The sequence below is a fragment of the Urocitellus parryii genome, chromosome 1 (assembly GCF_045843805.1).
Source record: "Urocitellus parryii isolate mUroPar1 chromosome 1, mUroPar1.hap1, whole genome shotgun sequence".
In the NCBI taxonomy this organism is placed as follows: domain Eukaryota; kingdom Metazoa; phylum Chordata; class Mammalia; order Rodentia; family Sciuridae; genus Urocitellus; species Urocitellus parryii.
In genome coordinates, this window is record NC_135531.1 from 125728734 (window position 1) to 125752958 (window position 24225).

At 37.9% G+C, this 24225-nt stretch overlaps 1 protein-coding gene across 1 annotated transcript in view; it reads left to right on the plus strand.

The window, feature by feature from the left end:
* The window catches only part of Trpc7 (transient receptor potential cation channel subfamily C member 7), a 147466-nt gene that overhangs the window by 43550 nt on the left and 79691 nt on the right, over positions 1-24225 (plus strand). The window contains exon 4 of the mRNA XM_077798310.1: positions 15800-15982. Within this exon, the coding sequence (XP_077654436.1) occupies positions 15800-15982 (183 nt within the window). The remainder of the gene's footprint in view (positions 1-15799; positions 15983-24225) is intronic.

The following is a 24225-nucleotide window of genomic DNA, read 5'->3' on the forward strand; positions in this document are numbered from 1 at the left end:
GGATGCAGCACTGAAGTCCTGCGAGCTAAAAGTTACTGTGTGTGACCTGTGTGTCCAGCACTGTGCTTCCTGCTTTATTTGCCTCACTTCACAAATCCTTATAACATCACATAACTAAGCTTCTCCATGTTATTACCATAGGAAGCCACTGTGTCCAAGATCACCCTTGGAACCTGTATTGGATTCTCCAGAAGGTTCCTCGTTTCCCCTACTCCACCCTAATACCTGCCTTTTTCTTCATTCCCAGATACCCTCTCACTTCATCCACTAGAAGTCATAGGCCCTCCTCAGCAAAGGACCCTTGTCATTGACTCCTTCCCTAAGAGATGCTCCACCTTGTTACTCTTTCTAAAGATTGGCTCCCCCTAACGACATAGTCTCCCCTGCAGTCCTCATAACTGGGGCTGGTTTTGTTCCAACAGTCTTCATAGCACTGGGCCTGGCAATGGGATGGGCATCCCCCTTGCTGTTCCTTGACTCTCCAGACCTTTCTCCGTCTTTCCTCCCTAAGAGCACCCATCTTTGAGTCATATTTCATTAGATGACATCTGCCATTCCTTTATTGGTACAGTCTGCAACAATGGGTCACTCCCAATCCTTCCATGATTTCAGTTCCTTCTGTTTAAATTCTTGGCACTTTAACATACACATAGATTGTTCTTCCAACACCCTGACTCAGTTGGACTCATCTATTCAATTCCATACTTCTGTTGGTCACCAGGAGCTTACTTGAGCCTACACGTGTGAATGTAAATCCTCCATCATCTAAGCATCACCAATCACACTCTCAGAATAGCAGCTCCAATGCTTCCATCTTCCTTGACTACACCAGTTCTGTCAGTCTCTTATCTCCCTCCGGTACCCCAAACTCACATAACCCTTCTTTCATTTTTCCACTTCCCCTCAAAGTTCTTCATGCCAGTTTCAGTACTATGACTGTAATTATAAGCACTCCTTCATGTACTGTTCAACTTCTCAGCCCCTCTCTTGATTTGTATACAAAAACAACCCTGGCAAAATCTTTATCTACCCCATGCTGGCACCCAAGAAAATGAATGTGGTAGGAAAAAAATCACCACATTGACTGACTTCATTTAAATTGAGGACCATCAATCTCAAATGGGCTCTTATTGTTCTCCATATTCATATCCTAACTGACCAATCTTTGCATTTTCATGTCCTCCTAAAACCTACATCAGACCTCCTCTCCTTGAACTTCTACTACAACCTCCTTTATTTCCACTCTCAACTAATCCTTTTTAGTCCTATTTCACTGAAAGAAATTAAGGCAATAGGAAGAAAATATCTATAATCTTCCTCCATCCATGAATTAACCCTACTAGCTTCCTCACCTACAAATTGACCTTCCCTCCTGTTACTGCAAATAAACCATATATGATTCTATATAAATTAATAAATTCTACTTATACACTACATTCAATGCTCTAAACTAATAAACCTACTGGATTAATATAATTATCTACTAATATCATAGGCAATGATTAGCATAATTATCTACTGAAAAATTTCCATCAGCATAAAAAAAATTCTCTCATCAGGAGGAGGAAGGAAAAAAGGAAGGGGAAAGGTAGGATGAAAGAAGAAAGTGAGGAAAGAAAGGAAAGAAAAGTTTCTCTTGACCCTACTTCTCACATCAGCTACTAATCCATTTCTCTTTGCAATAAAATTTCTCACCAGGGCTGTCTAAACCATTGGCTCTGATACTTCTCCCGTCTTCTGGTGATATCCCTCAGTCTCCCAGTAGTACTCCAGTCAAGGTGACTAGTGACCTCTAATTTTAGTCAATTCTCACTTTTCTCATTTAGGGTTAATGGCCCTATCTGCTTTATAAGACAGTTGTGACTGTTTAATGACACACTAAAATGTTTAGAACATCTTTATTATTAATTATTGTCATAACAACCATTTATTAAACTTAACCTTAATGTCAAAAGCAGAAACATCTCCCGGGTTTACAGTATACACACATCTACTGACTTACCTCCTTTTATATTTCACTTGAAGCTTTCCATAAACATTCCTTTCAAATAACTACATTCCTTAAGGGAGGGGTGGGGGAATGTATTTGAAGCCCACACTCTTTTTAAATCTAATTTCTAAGGTCTCCATTGAGAAATGAGTGTTAATTATTCTGTATTGTGTGGGTGTCTCTACAGAATCCTTCTGAGAAAATCATTTAACTTTTGACCCATCAGGATAATGAGCTTCTCTCCCTCTTTTGATTTAAGTTTGTCAGTAACTTTTACAAAATTGTAGAGTTGGGATTTTTTAACCAAAAATCAAGCAAACTAATCATTTCCTGAAATTGGTGCTGTCAAAACAACAGCCCCAGCACCAAAAGTTCAAGATATCAATTTACCTTGTTGGATGGTTTCAGTTTGTCCTTTGTATTAGGACTAGAAATGCATCTCAATAATAAATAAGCTTGTGAAATTTATGAACCAAAAGAAAAGAAAAGAAATTCTAGGCTATTAAGAACCAAAGAATTTCAGCTAATATCTGTTGAACAGAAAACAAGAAATAAAGGGATGAATAGTTTTAAAACTGTTTAATGTATTGACTACATAAAAAGTATGGAGCTAATAAGTTTGAGTTGAAAGATAACAAAAAACATTCTTTGCCAACATTTTCTTCTTTAAAACAATACTTCATAAGTCTAAAAAAATTTAAAATAATCATGCTGAGCATTTTATCAGTCATGTTAATAAATGTGTCTAAACCAGTGTTCATAGAAGGTCAACAATCGATATTTTCAGAGAATATGTTTGTTCATATGGAAAAATCTCAAGAAATCAACAAAGCACCAATAAGTGAATTTAGCAAAGTTATAGGACATAAGGAAAACAAACAAAAGTTAATCATATTACTATTTAATGAACAATTTAAAAGAAAAAAAGTAAATTCTAGTAGTTGAAAAATTAAATACTCAAATACAAATCTTACAAACATATATAAAACCCATATGTTTGAGACCACAAAACATCAGTAAAACAAATCAAAGAACACCTAAGTAAATGGAGATAAATATCATGTTAATGGTTTGAAGGACTCAACAAAGAAGTCAATTTTCCCCTCAAATGATTCATATATTCAATAAAATTCCAATAAAAATCTCAGAGTAAGTTATTTTTAGATATGAATAATCTTTTTTTTTAAATTTATATAAAAATGGAAGGAATGAAAAAAGAGCAATTTTAAAACATAGAGCAAGGTTGGAGGACTCAAAGTACTTACTTTTGATAATTAACAGAGAGCAACAAAAATAAAGACATTGGGTATTAGTGAAGGTAGGAAAAGATAGGCTATAGGAAACAGAATAGAGAGACTGAAATAAACACATACTAATACTATCAGTAATTTTGGACAATTGTGTCAAAGCAATTCAATGGAAGGAGGATAATTTTTCAACAAATGAGACTAGAGCAAGTGAACATCTATGTGCACACCTTATATAAAAATTAACACAAATGGGTCATGGCTAAATATGTAACCGAACCTATGAAACTTCTAGAGAAAAATTTTCTTTGTTAAGGAAGTATTTCTTAGTTGTGACATCAAAAGCATAACCATAGTAAGAAAACATGATAAACTAGAGTTCACTAAAATTAAAAACATCTGCTTTTTGAAAGTTACTGTTAAGAGAATAAGTCACAGACTAAGAGAAAAGAGTTGAAAATTTACATAATTCTTATATAAATTATATAATTATATCCAAAATATAAAAAGAACTCTCAAAACTCAATAATAAGAAAATAAACAATTCAATTTTTTTAAAAGGACAAAGAATTTGAACATATCTTTCCTCAAAGAAGATACAGAGGTGGTAAAGATGCACAGAAAAAGATGCCCAACATCACTACCCATTAGTGAATGCAAATTAAAACCACAATGAAATACCATGACATAGAAAATAATTTGGCAATAGCTAATGCTGGCAAGACTATAGAGTAGCTGGAGTTCTCACAATTTGATGGTGGTAATGTAAAATAGTATACCTATTCCAGAAACAAACTGGTAGTTTCTTACAAAATTAAACATGCACTTACCATATACTCAACAATCCCACTACTAGATAGCTTTTCTAACAGTAAGAATTTATTTTCACACAAAAACTTATATGTGAATATTTATAGTAGCCTTCTTCTTAATTGCCAAGAACTGGAAACAACCAATCAATCAGTGAATGAATATATAAATTGTGATACAAACATATAGTGGATGTTAAACAGAAAAAAATAAGCTTTTTTTCTTTATACATGTACTTTGGATATTAATGATCATCACAGTTCGCCATCATTTATAACCCCATGCCCCCTCCCTTTCCCTCTAACCCCTCTGCCCTATCTAGAGTTCGTCTATTCCTCTCATGCTCCCTCTCCCTATCCCTCTATGAATCAGCCTCCTTCTATCAAAGAAAACATTCAGCACTTGGTTTGGGGGGATTAGCCAACTTCACTTAGCATTATCTTCTCTAATTCCATCCATTTACCTGCAGATGCTATGATTTTATTGTCTTTTATTGCTGAGTAATATCCATTGTGTATATATGCTACATTTTTTATCCATTCATCTATTGAAGGGTATCTAGGTTGGCTCCATAATCTAACTATTGTGAATTGTGCCACTATAAACATTGATGTGGCGGTGTTCCTATAGTATGCTGTTTTTAAGTCCTTTGGGTATAGACCGAGGAGAGGGATAGCTGGGTCAAATGATGGTTCCATTCCCAATTTTCCAAGAAATCTCCATACTACTTTCCATATTGGCTGCACTAATTTGCAGTCCCAAAAGCAATGTATGAGTGTGCCTTTTCCCCCACATCCTCACCAATACTTATTGTTGTTTGTATGCATAATAGCTGCCATTCTGACTGGAGTGAGATGAAATCTTAGAGTGGTTTTGATTTGCATTTCTGTAGTTGCTAGTGATGATGAACATTTTTTTCATATATTTGTTGATTAACTGTATATCCTCTTCTGAGAAGTGTCTGTTCAGGTCCTTGGCCCATTTATTGACTGGATTATTTGGGGGGGGGTTGGGGAGGGGTTAGCTTTTTAGCACTAGAGATTAGTGCTTTATCTGATGTGTGTGAGGGGTAAAGATTTGTTCCCAAGATGTAGGCTCTCTATTCACCTCACAATTGCTTCTTCAGCTAAAAAGAAACTTTTTAGTTTGAGTCCATCCCATTTATTGATTCTTGATCTTAATTCTTGAGCCACAGGAGTCTTATTAAGGAAGTTGGGGTCTAATCCCACATGTCGGAGATTAGGGCCTACTTTTTCTTCTGTTAGATGCAGGGTCTCTGGTTGTATTCCTAAGTCCTTGATCCATTTTGAGTTGACTTTTGTGCATGGTGAGAGATAGGGGTTTAATTTTTCATTTTGTTGCATATGGATTTCCAATTTTCCCAGCACTATTTGTTGGAGAGGCTATCTTTTCTCCAATGCTAGTGCTTTTGGAAGTATGGTCATTTTGATAATATTAATTCTGCCTATCCAAGAGCAAGGTAGATCTTTCCATCCTCTAAGGTCTTCTTTGACTTCTTTATTTACGATTCTGTAATTTTCATTATATAGATCTTTCACCTCTTTTGTTGATTCCCAAGTATTTTATTTATTTATTTATTTATTTGTTTGTTTGTTTGTTTGTTTATTTTGAGGCTATTGTAAATGGGGTAGTTTTCTTCATTTCCCTTTCTGAGGATTTGTCACTAATATACAGAAATGTCTTTAATGGGTGTTGATTTTATATCCTGCTACTTTGCTGAATTCACCTCTTAGTTCTAAAATTTTTCTGGTGGAACTTTTAGGGTCTTCTAAGTATAGAATCTTATCATCAGCAAATAGTGTCAATTTGAGTTCTTCTTTTCCTATGTGTATCCCTTTGATTTATTTCATCTGTCTAATTGCTCTGGCCAGTGTTTCAAGAACTATGTTAAATATAAGTGGTGAAAGAGGGCATCCCTGTCTTGTTCCAGTTTTTATAGGGAATGCCTTCAATTGTTCTCCATTTAGAATGATGTTGGTCTGGGGCTTAGCATAGATAGCCTTTATGATGTTGAGATATGTTCCTGTTATCCCTAGTTTTTCTAGTGTTTTGAACATAAAGGGGGGTCTGTATTTTGTCAAATGCTTTTTCTGCATCTATTGAGATGATCATATGATTCTTATCTTTAAGTATATTGATGTGATGAATTACATTTATTGATTTCCATATGTTGAACCAACCTTGCATCCCTGGGATGAATCCCAGTTGATCATAGTGCACAATCTTTTTGATATGTTTTTGTATTTGATTTGCCAGAATTTTATTGAGAATTTTTGCATCTCTGTTCATTAGAGATATTGGTCTGAAGTTTTCTTTCTTTGATGTGTCTTTGCCTGGTTTTGAAATCAGAGTGATATTGGCTTCATAGAATGAGTTTGGAAGTGCTGCCTCTTTTTCTATTTCCTGAAATAAATTGGAGAGTATTGGTACTAGTTCTTCTTTAAAGGTCTTATAGAACTCAGCTGTGTATCCCTCCTGTCCTGGGCTTTTCTTGGTTGGTAGGCTTTTAATGGTGTCTTCTATTTTGTCACTTGAAATTGATCTGTTTAAATTGTGTATATCATCCTGATTCAATTTGAGCAAATTATATGTCTCTAGAAATTTGTCAATGCCTTCAATATTTTCTAGTTTATTGGAGTACAAGTTTTCAAAATAATTTCTAATTATCCTCAGTATGTCTGTAGTGTCTGTTGTGATATTTCCTTTTTCATCACATATGTTAGTGATTTGAGTTTTCTCTCTCCTTCTCTTTGTTAGCATGGCTAAGGGTCTGTCAATTTTATTTTTAAAGAACCAACATTTTGTTCTGTCAATTTTTTAATTATTTCTTTTTTTCAATTTCATTGATTTCATCTCTGATTTTAAGTATTTCCTATCTTCTACTGCTTTTGGTGTTGATTTGTTCTTCTTTGTCTAGGGCTTTGAGATGTAATGTTAAGTCATTTATTTGTTGACTTTTTCTTCTTTTAAGGAATGAACTCCATGCAATGAACTTTCCTCTTAGAACTGCTTCATTTCTATATGTTGTATCTGTGTTCTCATTCACCTCTAAAAATTTTTTAATCTCCTCCTTGATGTCTTCTGTAACCCATTGTTAATTCAGTAGCATATTATTTAGTCTCCAGGTGTTGGAGTGGATTTTATTTCTTATTTTATCATTGATTTCTAATTTCATCCCATATGATATGATAGAATGCAAGGTTAAGTACCCCTACTTTTTTTATATCTGCTAAGAGTTGTTTTGTGGCATAGTATATGGTCTGTTTTAGAGAAGGACCCATGTGCTGCTGAGAAGAAGTCTTGTTGGTGTATGGTTCCCTTGAGCAGTTTGTAGTGTCCTTCTTATTCCTTTTTGATTGATTTTAGTTTGAAGTCTACTTTGTTTGATATGAGGATGGAAACCCTTGCTTGCTTCTGCAGTCCATGTGAGTAGTATGCTTTTCCCCAACCCTTTACCTTCAGACTGTGGATGTCTTTTTCTATGAGATGAGTCACTTGGAGGCAGCATATTGTTGGGTCTTATTTATTTATTTTTTATCCAATCTGCCAGTCTATGTCTTTTGATTGGTGAGTTTAGGCCGTTAACATTCAGGGTTATTAGTAAGAAATGATTTGTATTCCCAGACATTTTTGTTTATTTTTTGGTATTTAATGTGACTCAGTTTCTCCACTGATTAGATTTGCCTTTAGTGTAATCCCTCCCTCTGCTGATTTTCATCATTATTTTTCGCTTCCTCTTCTTGGAATATTTTGCTGAGGATGTTCTGTAGTGCAGTCTTTCTAGTTGTAAATTATTTAAATTTTTGTTTATTATGGAAGGTTTTTATTTCATCATCAAAGCTAAAGCTTAGTTTTGCTGAATATAAGATTCTTGGTTAACATCCATTTTCTTTCAGGGGTTGGTGTATGTTGTTCTACAATCTCCTGGTTTTAAGGTTCTGGGTTAAAAAATCTGCTGAGATACGAATTGTCTCCCCCTTTATATGGTCCGATTCCTCTCTTTTGCAGCTTTTAAGTTTCTATCCTTTTTATGTATGCTAGGCATTTTCATTATAATGTGCCTTGGTGTAGATCTGTTGTAATTTTGTACATTTGGTGTCCTGTAAGCCTCTTGTATTTGGTTTTCCAATTCATTCTTCATGCTGGGAAATTTTCTGATATTATCTCATTGAAGAGATTGTGCATTCCTTTGGTTTGAAACTCTGTGCCTTCCTCTATCCCAATAACTCTTAGATTTGGTCTTTTGATGCTATCCCCTAATTTTTGAAATTCTGTTCATGGTCTCTAACTTTCTTCACTGTGTGATCAACTTTGTTTTATACTTTGTCTTCATTATCTCACATTCTTTCTTCCAAGTGATCTAGTCTGTTGGTTATGTTTCCTATTGAATTTTTTTATTTGATTCATTGTATCCTTCATTTCAAGGATTTCTGATTTTTTTTCAGAGTCTCTATCTCTCTCTTGAAGTAATCTTTTGCTACCTGTATTTGCTCTCTTATCTCATTATTGGAGTGATCAATTTTTCACCTGTATTTGCTCATTTAGGTCATTCTTTAATTCATAGATCATTTTAATTATGAACCTTCTGAACTCCTTCTCTGACATTTCATCAACTTTGTTGTCCATGGGTTCTGTTATTATAGTGTCCTGGTTTATTTGGGGCACTTTCCTCCCTTGTTTTTTCATGTTGTCTATGTGTTTTCCTTTCTCACAGTATGAATCTGAGATATTACAGTTTCTTACCTATATTCTTGTAGTACCCATGCAGATTGTACCTCACCTTGTTGTTGGGCTTCCAGACCTTGCTGGTGTCCCTCAGTGAATGCTACTGCATTCTGGATCTGGGTCCTGCATAAGTTGGAGTGGGTGGATCTGGGCTGCTGGGCTAGACCTCAAGTGATAGTCTGCTGCTCGGAAGGGGTGGTCCTGCACCAGAGGCTAGGCTCTGGTGGGTGTCTTCCCTGCTGGGGGAGGGGTGGACCAGGCCTGCTATGTTCCTAGAACCTCACAGGCCTGTGTGGATGGATCAAAAATAAGCTTTTGATGCATGCAACAACATGGTGAATCTAAAAGAGATTATGCTCAGGAAAAGAAGTCAGTCTCAAAGGGTTATATCCTATGTGATATAATTTATGTGACATCCTTGAAGAAGTCAAACTCTAGGGCCTCTTTCTCTGTTCAGCATAGCTATAGCTATGGTCCAAAGAAGCACTGTAGCGTACAACATCTCCTAAGAACTGAATGCTGGACATATTGCCTGGTGTGTTTATTCCTCATCCATTCACTAGTCCCCAGAAGCTAAGAATATCTCCTTTCATCACTCTATTTTAAAGAACAGATTTAAGTGTACCCTAACAGGAGATAAAGTAAAGAAGATCTGGGCCTACCTAGTGGTTTAGTGAGATAAATGGCAAGATCCACATTCACATGTCTTACCCTGCTTGTTTTATGGATGCCATCAGCATTGACAAGACTAGAGAGAACTGAACTTCCCTCTCACCTATGCATCCTATTCTACCTAAGAAAGTCAGATACAAGTTATGCAAGTAAGAAAGATCTTTATGGATACAAAAGAACCTCTCATATGATGAACCATGATGTTCACCCTATCCATTCCTCTGAGATAGTCTCAGCAAGGTGAACACCTTCATTCTGACTGATGTAGAGACCAGTAAATTTACAGATTTCACTGTTAACCTGTATGTGGTGACTAGAGGTACTAACCTGGGAAGGACTTATGTAATTACTAGAGATGAAGAAAGTAGACATATTCAGGGTATATTAATTAGATCTGTAGTGTAAGGGTTTCTCTGGTATTTTTTATTCTCCTGCTACCCATAAGTCAGTCTTGCTCACACTTCAGCAGTTAATAGCCACAAAGGTTTAAGAGGTTAAGAGTTTGAAATTAATGGGTAAAATGAGTGGCTACCAATAAAAACAAATGCCATTTGCAAACTTTATTTTTCTTTAAGTTTTTATTTATTTTGTAATTTCTAGTATTTATTATTAACTATACTAAGCATTTTTACATTTTTTGGTTTTGAATTCTCACAGTGATTGTATGATGTACACATTATTACAGAGGGAAAACTGAGATGCAAAATAATTAAATGGCTTGCTAAGTTTCATAATTTTACTGGCAAGTAATAGAATTTCAAACTTCAGGTCCTTCTGACTTCAAAACCTATGTACTTACCTACTACACCATAGAATCTGTTGGAGATTCAGATAGCCACATGCCACCCTTTAATTCCCCAAATGAGTTGAAAGTAAGCCCTAGTTGAGGCCCATTTTCAGAGTGTGCTATGTAGAAGGAAACATGCTGCTCCCAGAGGCAACAGGAAGAGAGGAAGGAAAACAGCATTTGAATCAAATCAACCTATTTTGAATCTTGGCTCTACCACTTAGTGGCTAGATTGTCTTAGAAAAGTTTGATGCTGTGAGTCACTCAATAAGCATTTACTGAATGCCTATCATGTTCCAGGAAATGCTATAAGATTTTAGGATACACTTGTGAATAAAATGGAAAAAATCCCTACCCTCAAGAATTTTACATTCTGACATGAATACACAATCAGTGTAAATCCACATCATGTACAACTACAAAAATTGGAAAGTATATTCCATATATGTATGATATGTCAAAATACATTCTACTATCAATGTATAACTAAAAGGAACAAATAAAAACTTTAAAAAAAGAATTTTACATTCTGGTGGTAGATATTAAAAATAAATATAACAAATAAGCAAACCTATTATGTAAGATTGTTATAAGTATAATAAAGGAAAACAAAAAAAGTCAGGAGCAGTAGTGTATGCCTATAATCCCAGTGATATAGCAGTAGTGTATGCCTATAATCCCTCCTCAGGAGGCTGAGGCAGGAGGAGCACAAGTTCAAGGCCAGTCTTGGCAACTTAGTGAAACTTTATATGAAAATGACAAATAAAAAAGGATGGAGATATAGCTCAGTGGTAGCATATTCCTGTGTCTAATTTCCAAAAAATAAAATCAAGGAAGGGTAATGGGGAGTGGAGGAATGCTATGGTTTTGATCATGTGTTAGAGACTTGGTCCCCAGGGTGGTAGTAACTTTAAGAAGTGGGGCCTAGTAGAAGGTCCTTAGGTAATTTGGGGGCATACCCTTACAACCACCCTGAGGACTAAGTCTCTAACACATGATCCAAAACATAGCATTCCTCCACTCCCCATTACCCTTCCTTGATTTTGTTTTCTGGAAATTGGACCCAGGGATATGCTACCACTGAGCTACATCTCCACCCTTTTTTTATTTTTCATTTTCATACAAAGTCTCACTAAGTTTCCAGGTTATAAGAGGAAGATAGACATCAAGGCTAGATTTAAGAATTTTTTGTCTAGAATAACTGAAACTGTGGGGGAAAGAAAATAAGGTAAAGACTCAATTCAAAATTTTTGTAAATTTGAAATATGCCTATTAGACATTTGAGTGGAGATATAAAGTTGACAGTCAGATATATGAATCTTGAGTTCAGGGGAGAAGGCTGCATTAAAGATATAAATTTCAGATTTATCAGCATATGTACATTACTGAAAGCCATGACACTAGATAAGATCACTAAGGAATGAGTGTCAATAGATAAAAGGAGACTTTTGAGGACTGGACACATCTTTGTGGTATTCCAAAATTAAGACATAAGGAGAATGAGGATGAATCAACAAAGAGTGAAAAAAAAGTAGTAAATCAGGAAAAATAAACACAAAAGTATATGTTATACTGGAAGCCAAGTAACTGTATATCAAGTAAGAGGAAATGATCAGCTATATCAAAGCGCTTGATATGTAAAATGAGGACTGAGAACCAACTGTTGAATTTAGGAACATAAAAATCCTTTATGACTTTACCGAGAAGAGTCACAGTAAATTCTGTGGGCAGGAAAGCCTTATTAAATGGAACAATAAAGAGAACAAAAAGGGCAATTGAAGACAATGAATGTAGAAAACTCTATTGAAGAGTTTTGGTGTAGAATGGAACAGAAAATTGGAGTAGCAATTGGAGGAGGAAGTGGGGTCAAGATAAATTTCTATTTAAGAAAAGAAAAATAACCTCAGTTTGTGTGCTGAGCAAGTAGGGAGAAGAGAAGTTGACAGCACAGGAGAGAAAAAGGAAGGTTGCAGGAGCAACATCCTTGAGTAGGCATAAGAGACTGATATCTAGGATGCAAGTGGAGGAGTTGATCTTAGAGAGGGGCAGAGGCAGTTTATCCAAAGTAAAAAGAGGGAAAACATGGACACAGAATACATGGACACAGATGTGTGTACTTACATATATGTGATGGTGTGAGCATGAGGAGCTTCTCTGCTGATAACTTCTATTTTCTTAATAAATAGAAAACAAGGTCCTCATCCAAGAGTTAGGAAGAAGTAAAGATTTTTGAAGATGGAGAAGGGAAAGGTATGAAATGCTTGTTTAAGAGTAAAAGAGTAAATTGCCAGGAGTACTAAAGACTACTTGAGGTTAGAGACAGTTAACAGGAAGATGCATGAGTGCAGTTGTCTCTTCTCAGACACATTTACTGTACAGAGGCAGGACCAGAGTGGTAGACAATTAGACTCAACTAAGACCAGGCTTTTATCCAGTGAAGGTTAAAGAAAAGTGAAGCCCAGAAAAGTTGATGATGTGTGCAGAGTTGTCATATGATTAACCATGAAATATAAGCTTTTTAAGGAGGAAAACAGTAACCTAAAGAGGGGAGTATAAATTAGGGTAAAGGAATAATGGTCAATTGCTTGTAGCCCTGGTGAATCAAAAGATTACTAGTTGGGGTTCCAGAAACAGTGAGCTGAATATATAGGGAGGCAGTGGTTTGAAAAATATACTTGTAGTTGCAGTCATGGAGTATACACAGCTACTGAAATAACTAAGAAATTGAGTGGCTGAATTTGGATTAAGGATGAGCTCACTGGAAAAGGTTCTGTCAAGAAAGTGAGAGGGCAGGGTATTGGTAAAGTCATCTTTCAAGATATTGAAACTGCCAAGAATAACAAAAGCAGCAATGGAGGGAGAGTGGGAGTGAGATAGGAGTTCAAATCACCAAAGGTAAGAGAGTGACCTATAGATCAGTAACCAATACAAGAAAGAGAAGTGTATTCAGCCTGTTTATCTCTCTGTCTTAGTTTCCTCATCTTTAAGTTGGAAATGGTGATAGCCTTTCCATCATGAATTTTTATAAGAATTGAGCTAGATGATACACCTGTCACCCATTGGGACTGGGGAACCTCAGCATATAGGAATATATTTTTTAAAAATTTAAAGAGCATGTCTGATGTCTTAGACATGTATCTCATCTACTTCAACTACAGTGAGGGATATGTCATGGAAGGCTCAAGAGCTCAGGGTTGACCCAATTAAGCATACTCATCATAATTCTTTAGAGGTTTTGCCTATAACCCTCTGCCACCATACATGACCATAGAATCTCCTCTCTGGCAGGCCTGGGTTCTCTCTTTTCCCTCCAGCCACCTGCAGATACCAGCCTTATTGACATATAGCCTGTGTCTAATGCAGAAGACAAAAATGTAATTACCCACTTTGGCTGCTCTGGTGCCTCCTTTTTGATGGGCAGGCTAGGTAAAAGAGCCCAGGAAAGTGACAGCCTCTAATGAAGGAGCACTTTCTGCTTCAAACTCTGCAGATCCCAAACATGTATAGTGCCATATAGCCTGACTTGCTCCCAGTGTGGGAGCTTGGACCAAGGGCTAAGGCAAGCCTTTTCTACTTCATGTACCCATTCATGCATTCAGTTCCAGGTAGGAGTTTCCACCAAGAGCTGATTATAGTCTAGCCAACAGGTTCCATTTTACCAGGAAAACTGACATTCAAAGACAATTCTGGTTCTCATTAAAGAGGCAATAGGTTGATGCTTCAGGGCAAGGAGATTCAGGAAATGTCAGTTGTAACAGAGGGGCTGCCAGAGTTGAATGGGTCAATGTGGTGAGGTGAACCATCTTCTCCATTTTTCTGAGCCCAGTGTATTATATGCTGAGATTCCCAACTTTGATTCATCAGCACTCTGCAAAATGTTTTAGCCAGGACAAACTCTGGGCAAATTTTACTTGGCATTACCCTTATGGGACCCGAAGGATGGATCCCAGCCTCCTTTAGACCACACTATTTAGAAACCACATTGGCCTCATTCTCTGCTAACTTTGTGCCTGGTACACAGTAGCTCCTCAATGATGAATGAATGTGAATGGATGGGTGTTAGGGATGGAGAAGTACAGAATACAACTCTTCATGTTACCACCCAACCTTATAATAGATGACCAAACTTAGAACACTCTAAGTATCTTACCCAAATTTTTCTCCATGACAATCTGCCTAAGCTGAGCAGTCCTTTTTCTACTCATAATTTTCAAAATTTCCTTCTTCTACCTAAATTATACATAAAAATGAAGGGTAGCCATTCTCATCTGAAAATATTTTCATGATCCTTTTCCCTTTCCCAGCAAGCAAGCATTTACTTACCTCTTTTTCTAATGCAAAGTGACATTTTGATGCAGCAGCCCTGGAAGGAGACAAGAATCATTAACTCAGAAAAATAGCTGAGCTCCTGCAGTTTACCAGGCTCCCACCTATTTGCTGAAGAATCCGGGCTCCAGAAAAGCAAAACTGCTCTCCTATTGCCAGCTACTATTTATGAGTCTGAGGGCTGTTGACATTGATTAACATTGAAAGTGACATCTGGTCCTTATGTAGTTTCTAAATAGACTGGTTTTAACCAAGAAAGCAATAAGGAAGCCTCAGGAGGATATATTTGGAGGGAAGTAATGGTATGAGAGTGACATGAAACATTCTTTTGTCCAACATTTGGGATCATTATCTAGAAATTAAGCTGTGTGTTTAGGAGGGAGAGAAGTTGGTGTGTTGCTAAGAAAGGAAGGAAGGAAACTTCTCAAAGATAGTTGGAAAGATATACCTAGGGAAAGGAAAAGAGTATCGCGGGAGCAAATCATTAAAAAAGTGAAACAACAACAAAAAGTTCAAGACTAAAAGTGTCTACTCATCAGTCAAGTAATTTAAGGAGCCATGATTTGCCATACAAATAGATTTGTAATAAGAAAGAATCCTGTAAGGTGTAAATTGCATTGGAGTTTCAAATGTGTAAGTTACAAGCAATTTTCTAGCACATATAAAAAGCATACCTGTTTATAAATTTCTTCCAACTTCAGTGTATCAGCCTTATCTTTCTAGTAAATTCCTATGCAGAGCAGTCACTATTTTAGGTTGGTGCTAAATGAGTAAGGTATTATTTCTAGCATCTTAAAAGTTCATTTCCTTATTACTCCTCCCTTACAATTGGCTAGTAATTAGGCCCAAAGATTTGCTGCTTTGAAAAAGTCTGGATGGGCTATGGCAGGTACTCAAATCATTTAAAGAACAAACTTAAAAAAAAATACATTCCTGGGCCTCATTCCCATGAATTCTACAATTTTAGCATGATCTAAAGTAACTCTAATGCAAGTGATCTGTGGACTACATTCTGACAAGTGCTGACTTAGAGAAGATGTCCTCTAGGTTGTGTGTCAAGAGAAACAGCCCTGTCTTCTGAATCCAGCAATTGCCCTTGATTCCAATGTGCTCCATTAAGTTAATACTTGGTGGACAATTGCTGATTGACACTGCTGTGCTGGGCAAGCCAATCTGTGGGGCTCAGTGTGACACACCCCTGATTTTTCTTTATTCTGTTAGAACGATTACAGGAAGTTATCTATGCAATGCAAGGATTTTGTGGTGGGCGTGCTGGACCTGTGCCGAGACACAGAAGAGGTGGAGGCGATTTTAAATGGTGATGTGAACTTCCAAGTCTGGTCCGACCACCACCGTCCAAGTTTGAGCCGGATCAAACTCGCCATTAAATATGAAGTCAAGAAGGTAAGATTTCCCATCTTTCTTGGCCTTCCTGCCTCACTTTAAGGGCAGCTGGCCTAGCTTTGTGCTCATATTTCATGTTCCTGCAAAGAGACTGTGATTACACCCAAATTCTCTCCAGACAGGAAACTGCCAATCTTACAGGGCTGCTCAGATCCCACTACCTTTTCCCATCTCAATTCCCAGCCTCCAAGAGAGAGAGAGGAATCATGAGTCGGTCCATGTCTAGACCTTTAATTTGGAAAACAGAAGAGATTTTCAGACTCCAGACTACTGACAGTAGTGTCACAGTGAGGAATCCCATTACTAGCAAGCCAATTCCAAATCTTGAGAAACACATAACTCAGGTCTTTCAATAGCATTAATCGTGTAGAGAATGGTTTAGTGTAAAGGATTTGTGGCAGCCATGGTCCTCAAAGGATTAGAGAAATTTACTTCAAAGTCATATGAAAGCCCTTAGTGGGAAGCTTAAGTAGACTTTCCCAAAAGTAAGCTTGTTCCACCTCCTCAATAGATATCAACATGTCTGAAATGACTCTTGTCACCCAATAACCCTTGCATCTGTAGTGTCGGTCAGATTAGGGTCCTAAGGAGCAAAAGTCACTTGTATTTCCATTTTGTATATATTTGAATTCTGTAGAATCTGCTCTGTTGGCTGACATCATTTGTCCTAATGAAAACTGGAAAGCTCCAAAAACCTTCATGGTTAAATGTCAGTGGACTTTCCATATGAGCAAGGCAGAGTGGATCTGTCTTTGAGAATTTGTGGGGGTTTTTTTGCGGGGGTGGCTATTTCACATGTCAAACATGAAAAGTATTTTTAATACCTCCCAAATTGGCCACTGGACATGTCTCCTCTCCCTTGATTATCTTACTTTGTGTGAGGTCAACCAGTATTCAAGAAATGACATGAATCTGTGAGATTCATCTAGAAAGAGCTTCCAAGTTTGATAAAATCTTTCTGCCATTTTACTTCAATAATAATCACAAATCCTAAGAAAAAAATTGATTTTTTCCTAAGACTCTGAGTCCCAAAGATCATACTAATAAACCATGGAAAAGGTAGCCTTGAGATTCATATTAGAAAGCAGAGAGTTTATTGGGGTGCTTGGAAAAGTCAGATTGTGGTTTCAAGTATAATGATATTTTCTTAGCTCAGGGAAATACATTTTTTTAAACTAAGCCAAGAACTCCCTGATGTTTTTTACCAAAGCATGGCAATCACTTCCTGAAACTGCTGAGATATCCATGCCCTTGAGTTCACATAAACCTGCTGTGGAGGCTGCACAGCACTAGTAAAGGTGAGCTTGAATTTCCAAAACTGCAAACATTTTCTTCCCTTTCCAAGCCAGAGTATCTTCTTGCCACTTAGCACATGGGGAAAGTGAAGATGTCTTTGAAAAGCCAGAGAACAGGAAATGATGCTTGATGTTTGAAAATTTACAGTCACAGTTTCAGCTATTCATGAGCAATTTCAAGAGTCCATGGCATGCAGATATTAGCCATTTTTCTGAAACATAAAATAAGTCTAGCAAAACTGTCATCGATGGTAGAGTACTCAGTAAATCCAGAAGTCTTGCCACTTCCTCACAGCTACATGTTCCCTCTCATTGTCAATTACCAAGTACAAATGGCCCTGATAATGAATGATGAGAAAAAGTGAAGCCCTCCATAAACATGATGGTTTGGTTCAGAATAAAAAGGTTTCATGAGGGAAATTATTTGCTCTAGTGGTATTTTCCAATTAGGAGAGTCATAAAGGTCTCAGGAAATATCCATCATGAATGTCAAATGTCTGCTGCCATCCATAGGCAGGAAGATGATCAATGACCAGCATAAAATGCCAGCCTTGCTCATTTCCAGGGGATAAATTCTCTCAAACCATGTATCCCATTATGCAATAGTAGGCAGACTCGAAGCTTTCCTTGACATTTATTCTATCGTGAATTACTGGTGAAAATATCTAATATCAAAAAGGCATACTAATATTATAATGCACTTCCATTTTTAATTTATTAACTTTACCATGCTTGCATAGGCACAATCTAACCTGGATATTTGAGTTATAAACTAACTAGCACCAAGGCCTATTTACAAATATACTGCCTTTTATACCTGATATAGCTAGAATATTAAACCATAAAAAATTCCTATGGCTCTGTCTACATGATGTAAAAATCAACCCATTAATCCAGTAATCAAAGAAAACTAGTTTTTCTTGGCAGTTCCTTGAGCTGCTAATGAGGTGTTACCTTAAAAAGAAAAAGAGAGGGAAAGAAAATGTGTTGTATTCAAATTGATTTGGAGACCTTAAGTTAACATAGTCAAACAGATTTCTATGCTTAAAGACATTATTGAGTCCATAATGTACATCACTACTCTAGAATAAAAAGACCTCCTTCTCCAGGGCCATTTTGGATAACAATCTTCTCCATCTCTCTATCTCAGCCCCAGGGAATCATACCTAAATCTCCTTCTCAAAGGCCTTCTTCTCATAACATAAACTGACTCTAAATAAATGCATAAGGGATTTCCAGCCCCACCAATTATGAAGACCCAGTCTGGATCCCAATTTGGCTCATTTGGACCCAGGCTGCACCCCTAAAGGGAACCCAGTGTGTGGTGTGCTCAGTGACATGTCATAGACATCCAAACCCAGGTCTTGGTGCCCTGTTCAACTTGTTCAATGGACCAGTTGTCTATTGGAAAACTTGTCTCTCTCTTCTTTGTTGCTTCTCCATCTCTGGACTTACCATAATGATGTTTTCCCTTCCTTCCCCTATATCATCTCTTCTCATTCCTTCCTCCAGTCTGCCTTAATGAGGATCAGGTGAATATCCTAGTCACTACAAGAGAACTATGTGGTCATTAGTCCTGTAGGCTCAATTGTTGAAGGAGCATGGAGCAAAGAAACTCAGAATGTTCTGTTTGCATGACAGAAGCTATAACTTCATCTTAAAAGGAGATAGACATAATTAAGCAAAGGCCTACTACTGAAAAAAATCACAAAGAAGACTTGAGACTATTTTTGGCAAAATAGATTATTATCAGAACAGAAAGCATATCTGTTATCATGCAGCATCTCCAACAAGGGTAATTAGTTCCATCTAATCAATCATTTTAGCCACCACCCATAGGATCTACAGACACTGACCTCAGCCTGCTAGAGAACCTAAGGAGAATAAGACAGTGTATAAGCTATCAATCTAGTGGGTGAGTTGGGACAAATAACCCATGACTTTAACAGCAGCAACCTCTGCACAGGAGGGAGCCCCTTAACTACTTAACTATCTGAGCAAAGTTAAATTCACAATCTCTGTTTCAGACTTCCAGCTGGCTCCCAGTTCTATCATTGTGGGGTGCAGCTTGGCTTGGACTCTGATCATGGTATGAGCCATCTTTCCATTCAGCTGAGAGGCCCCCATCTCCTCAAGAAACAGTTCCACTGCTCCCAAGCCTTCAAGACCCAAGAACTTAGGGGTTATTCCTGCCTTCAGAAGCTATTCTCACACAAAATAAGGGTCTGATACATGTCCATGGGGAGGATGATAAGAGCACAGGGTCCTGGGAAGACCCTACTGTCTCTATCTCAATAACACACTTCCCTTTTTCCTCATGCTACTGAATTAAGGAAATAGTATTCCCTGTGATTTTCATTCACTTACATATTCCTCATTTAACAAACACCCACTGATGTCTACATATCACCAGTTCTGTGCTCAGCACACTGGAAGACCAAGGCCCAGACCTTTCTCTTGAGGGGCTTATGTAGTGATAGCAGAAATAGTGAACAAAGGATGCAATCCTGTCTGAGCAGGGCACACAGGAATGGGAAAGGTGCAATATAGAGGCCAAAGGAAACACTGGCTAGCACTGTTTGGAATCTTAGTAAAATTTTCCCAATGTTGTAATTTCACAGAAATATCTGTGGCAGGGTGGGGGGGATGAATGGGAAGTGCTAAATAGGATGGCAATTTAGGCAGCGAGAGGTGAAAGCAAAAACCCACAGATCCCTGAGAAAGAGAAGCATGTTCAGAGAATGTGTTTAGAAGAGTGTTCCTTCCCTGTGGCTTTATCATTACAGGGAAAGAAATAGGCTGAAAGTTTGCCAAGAACCAGACACTTGAAGGCATTCATGCCATGTACTAGCTCCTGGACTTGATAGTACCGACTATCCAATAAGATTTTCTATGATGATGGAAATGTTCTATTTTCTACTGTCTAATATGGGAGTTATAAGCCTCATATGGCTAATTAGCATTGGAATTGAGGCTGGTGTGATTATGGAACAATTATTTATATCTTTAAAAATTAATTAATTTAAAGTTCAACATGTAGCCTGTGGTTACCAAATTGGACAGCATGGCTATGCATCCTCATTTGTACCTTCAACAGGCTTTTACTGAATGATTACAAAGTGTGATTTGACAAACACTGGGGACATAGTAATGAATGAAAGTGGCATGATCTTGGCCATCAAGGGGGAAGACAGACCTTAATCAAACCATCACACAAATAACCTGTAATACTCCAATTGTAAGTGTTATGAAGAAAAGAACATGAAATTATGAGAGCTTCTAAAAGCAGATATGACATAAGTAGGGAAGTCAATGAAATTTCTCTAAGGAGCTCATACTTCAAGAGCAAAAGAATATAAACAGTGGTGGGGATGGCATTTCTGGCAGAAAGATCATATTTAAAGTATATCCAAAGATCCTGAGGTGAAAAGAAACCAAGTAAGAGGAACCAAAAGAAAGAGAATGTGACCAAGTTAGAGGGCATAAGAAGTGAGGTGTGGGATGAGGCTAAAGACAGACCAGACAATGCAGCCTTCCAGACAATGCAAAGTGCTAAATGATTTGGTTTTTATTTTTGTTTTGCTTTTTGTTGTTGTTGGGTGTTTGCTTTTTGTTTTCTGTTTTTTATTTTATTTTTTGAGGGCTAATCAAGAGTGATTGTAAAGATTGGGATATCCAGGGAAACAGCTTATCCTCTGAGAAAGTCTTGAAGCAAAAAAGGATGGGTGTGGATACAGCATTTTGTTGGATGAAAGAGACAGGATATTAGTCAAGATAGGCTAAGTTGTGCTGTGTTTACAAAGAAAACCAACATTGCAGTGACTTCAACAAATTAAGATTTATTCATTGTTTATTCTATTTCCATCTTAGAACAGGATCCACTCAAGGAATCCAAGCCGATAGAATAGCCAACATGTCAAACGTTTCCACCATGCCAGGAGGTAGAAACCTAGAGCCTAGACCTAGAGCCTCACCCCAACAATCACATGCTTTTACCTGGATGTGGCACTCTTTGTTCCTGCTCACTTTATGAAGAGTTAGTCAGACCCCCTACCCCACCTCCAGAAGGATCAGGAAGTAGAATCTTGCCATGGTTTGAATGGAGAGAAAAACAGAGCAATTTGGGAAATAGCACTAATGATTACCACAGGAGAAAAGCTGAGGGAATTCATACTGAGAGCTTCAACTTCTCTAAGTAAGAAGCAGAATCACCACCTGAGGTAGAAGGCAGACTGAGGAAGTAAAAAGAAAATAATGTTCATGAAAAGTTCTATTCAGCAGAGAGAGCTGAATAAGACTGCAGACTGTAATCCTTTGTCAGTCGCCTGCATTTTTAATAGAAATGGAAGGACTCCACAAAGGACGGTAACATGCCAAGCCAGTGTTCTCCATAAACTTCTATTTCCTGATGCCAACTTCAAGATTCTTTTATAGATTTGGAGCCAGAAGAACACAAAATGTGTCCCATGGAAGATTCCCCTCAGCGAAGAATGTCAAGGAGGGAGGGCAGTGGTGGAAGGACCATTTCCATCTATATTGCCTGTCCAAAATTGGGCCAAATGATCATCTTATGCACACTTTATAGTCATGCCATAAATGGGCCCATTTTCTACTTGGAAAAACTCCTAGTAGAAAGCAGAATTTGTTGAGTAGAAGTATAATGTTATGGCTGGGAACCTGGCTGCTTAAGTTCCCACTTAGTAGATACGTGGCTTCAGACAAGGCATTTCATTTGCTAGCCTGCAGGCCTCACAGACAGAGCGGACACTGCTGTAACCCTCAAGAGCCTCTCAGAGACAGAATGATGCCCAGGAGCAGATACACAACTGGCATACATCCTCTCCCTAGTGTGGTGACCATGGGTAGGACACTGGAGAGAGGGCAAATGACCTCTGCTGGGTCCTGTTTCATTTCCTCTGTCTGCACAAAGCACAAGGCAGAGCCAGTGAGCACAAGGGACTTGGGGACATCAGGCCTTTCTAGAGGACATCTGAGGGGCCAGTCAGACACTCACATGCTCTGAGTAGACATTCCCCACTGTGTTTTCCTGCTGAGGCATCATTCTAACAGATGCTCAGAGTTAAGGAGATCAGAGCTGTCACAGACAGTTTGGCCGGTCAGGCACTACCCCAACTGCGCTGCATGATGCCAGTAGCTGCCAAACGCTGTTAGTGTCAAAAGCATCAATCATCATCCTCTTTGGGGATTCCTCTGAGCACTTTCATGTCTCTAGCCTGGCCATGTGGCACAAAAATAATCAGTGTATTAATCACCTGGCTCAGAAGGGCTATCTTTTACATGAGGAAGTTTTGTTTTCATCCAACAGAAAATCTTGAGAAACAAAAGAAAAAATATATTATGTAATTGTGATACCTTTTTGCCTGGAAAAATTCCCCAAAGAAAAATAGAACTTATTTGGCAGTGGTAAAATATGTGGCCAGAGCCTGACTGCCCATGTTTGAGTGGCAAGTCTTTTACTTACTAGCTATGCGCCTTCGAACAAATTATTTAATTTCTGCACCTTGATTTTCTCATCCATATAACGGGAACAAATTATAGTACCTAATAAACAACAGTCAATGTTTCTTACCACACATAATGTCCCTAAGACATGGTAAGTACATAATAAATTAGATAAAGGAAGCTGTTTGCCATCTTGGTTTTATAAGACAACTACCTTTAGGACTAAATGAGCAATTCCCAACCTCAGCACTACTAATATTTAGGCCATATAATTCTTTGCCATAAGGATTCTTCTGCAACTTTACAAGAGTTTTAGCAGAATCCCTGGCCTCTACCCAATAGCACCCTCCCCTCAATTTTGTCAACCAAAAAAGTATCCATCCAGACTATCTCTAATGTCTTTGGGGAAATTGGGAAGCCAGAATCATTCCCTGCTGAGAACCACTGGGCTAGTTTTCAGGATCTAGGCCATGACCCCTTAACTTTAAGGCCCTGGGGGCAGGGATTGTAATTATATGGGATATATTGTATCTCTCAAGACCAGTGGCTCTCAAATGATGGGCCCAAATTCCAAGTAAGAAAACTACTTGGGAGCTTTGTTAAAAATACCACTGCCTGGAGGACCCCACCAACAGAGTGTCTAATCCAGTTCATCTGGGTGGGCACACAGCAGCTGGTATTTTCTAAAGATGTGCTAATTCTTTCAAATTTTATAAAGATGGAGCTCCTAGAAGGTGGGGGCCTCTCTTCATTTATCTTGATCTCTGATAGCTGATAACAATACACATTCTATATATAATGTGCAGCCTCCAATTTGACTAAATGAATAGATGGTATATTCAGTGGGACATAAAGGCTTTACTGCTTCTCCAATTGTAATTCCCACTTGTGATTAAAACCCATTAGAATCCAGGTGATGTTTGAGACTGGCCCCAGAGTTTGGGTCTGTCATATACAGTCCTTCCATTGCCAACTTCATGCTCATTTGGGATTTGTAACTTGAAAAGAGTTCTTATTATCCAGGGAAGCCCTAATACAGATTCTGGCCTAGAAGTCTATAGGGAGAGAGCAGTGAATGGCTCCCAGGGAATCCTGCATAGTCAAGGAGAGTCACAGAGGACTTTGCTTCCTGAAGGGAGCTCAGATCACTGAGTGAGTGCTTCACTGAGTGCTATGCAGAGGACCTTGAGAGTGCTCCCTCCTCTTATTAGCCTTCAGTGCTGCCTCATTCCCACATCCCACCACACTTAGAGTGAAGAGGAAGGGAAGAAAAAGTGTCTGATGCTTTCTCTGCCCTTCTTCAGGCATGCTGCAAATCACCTGACAAGACTTTCTCTAATACACTGATAGAGCTGTGAATTTGCAAAAGAGATTTCAGATCTTTAAAATAAGGGTTGTCACAGCAGGGCAGAACGTGATTACCTTTGGATGTTTTGCTGCTTTTCATTCAGCTCTTGTCATACATAAATATTTGTGTGAAAGGAT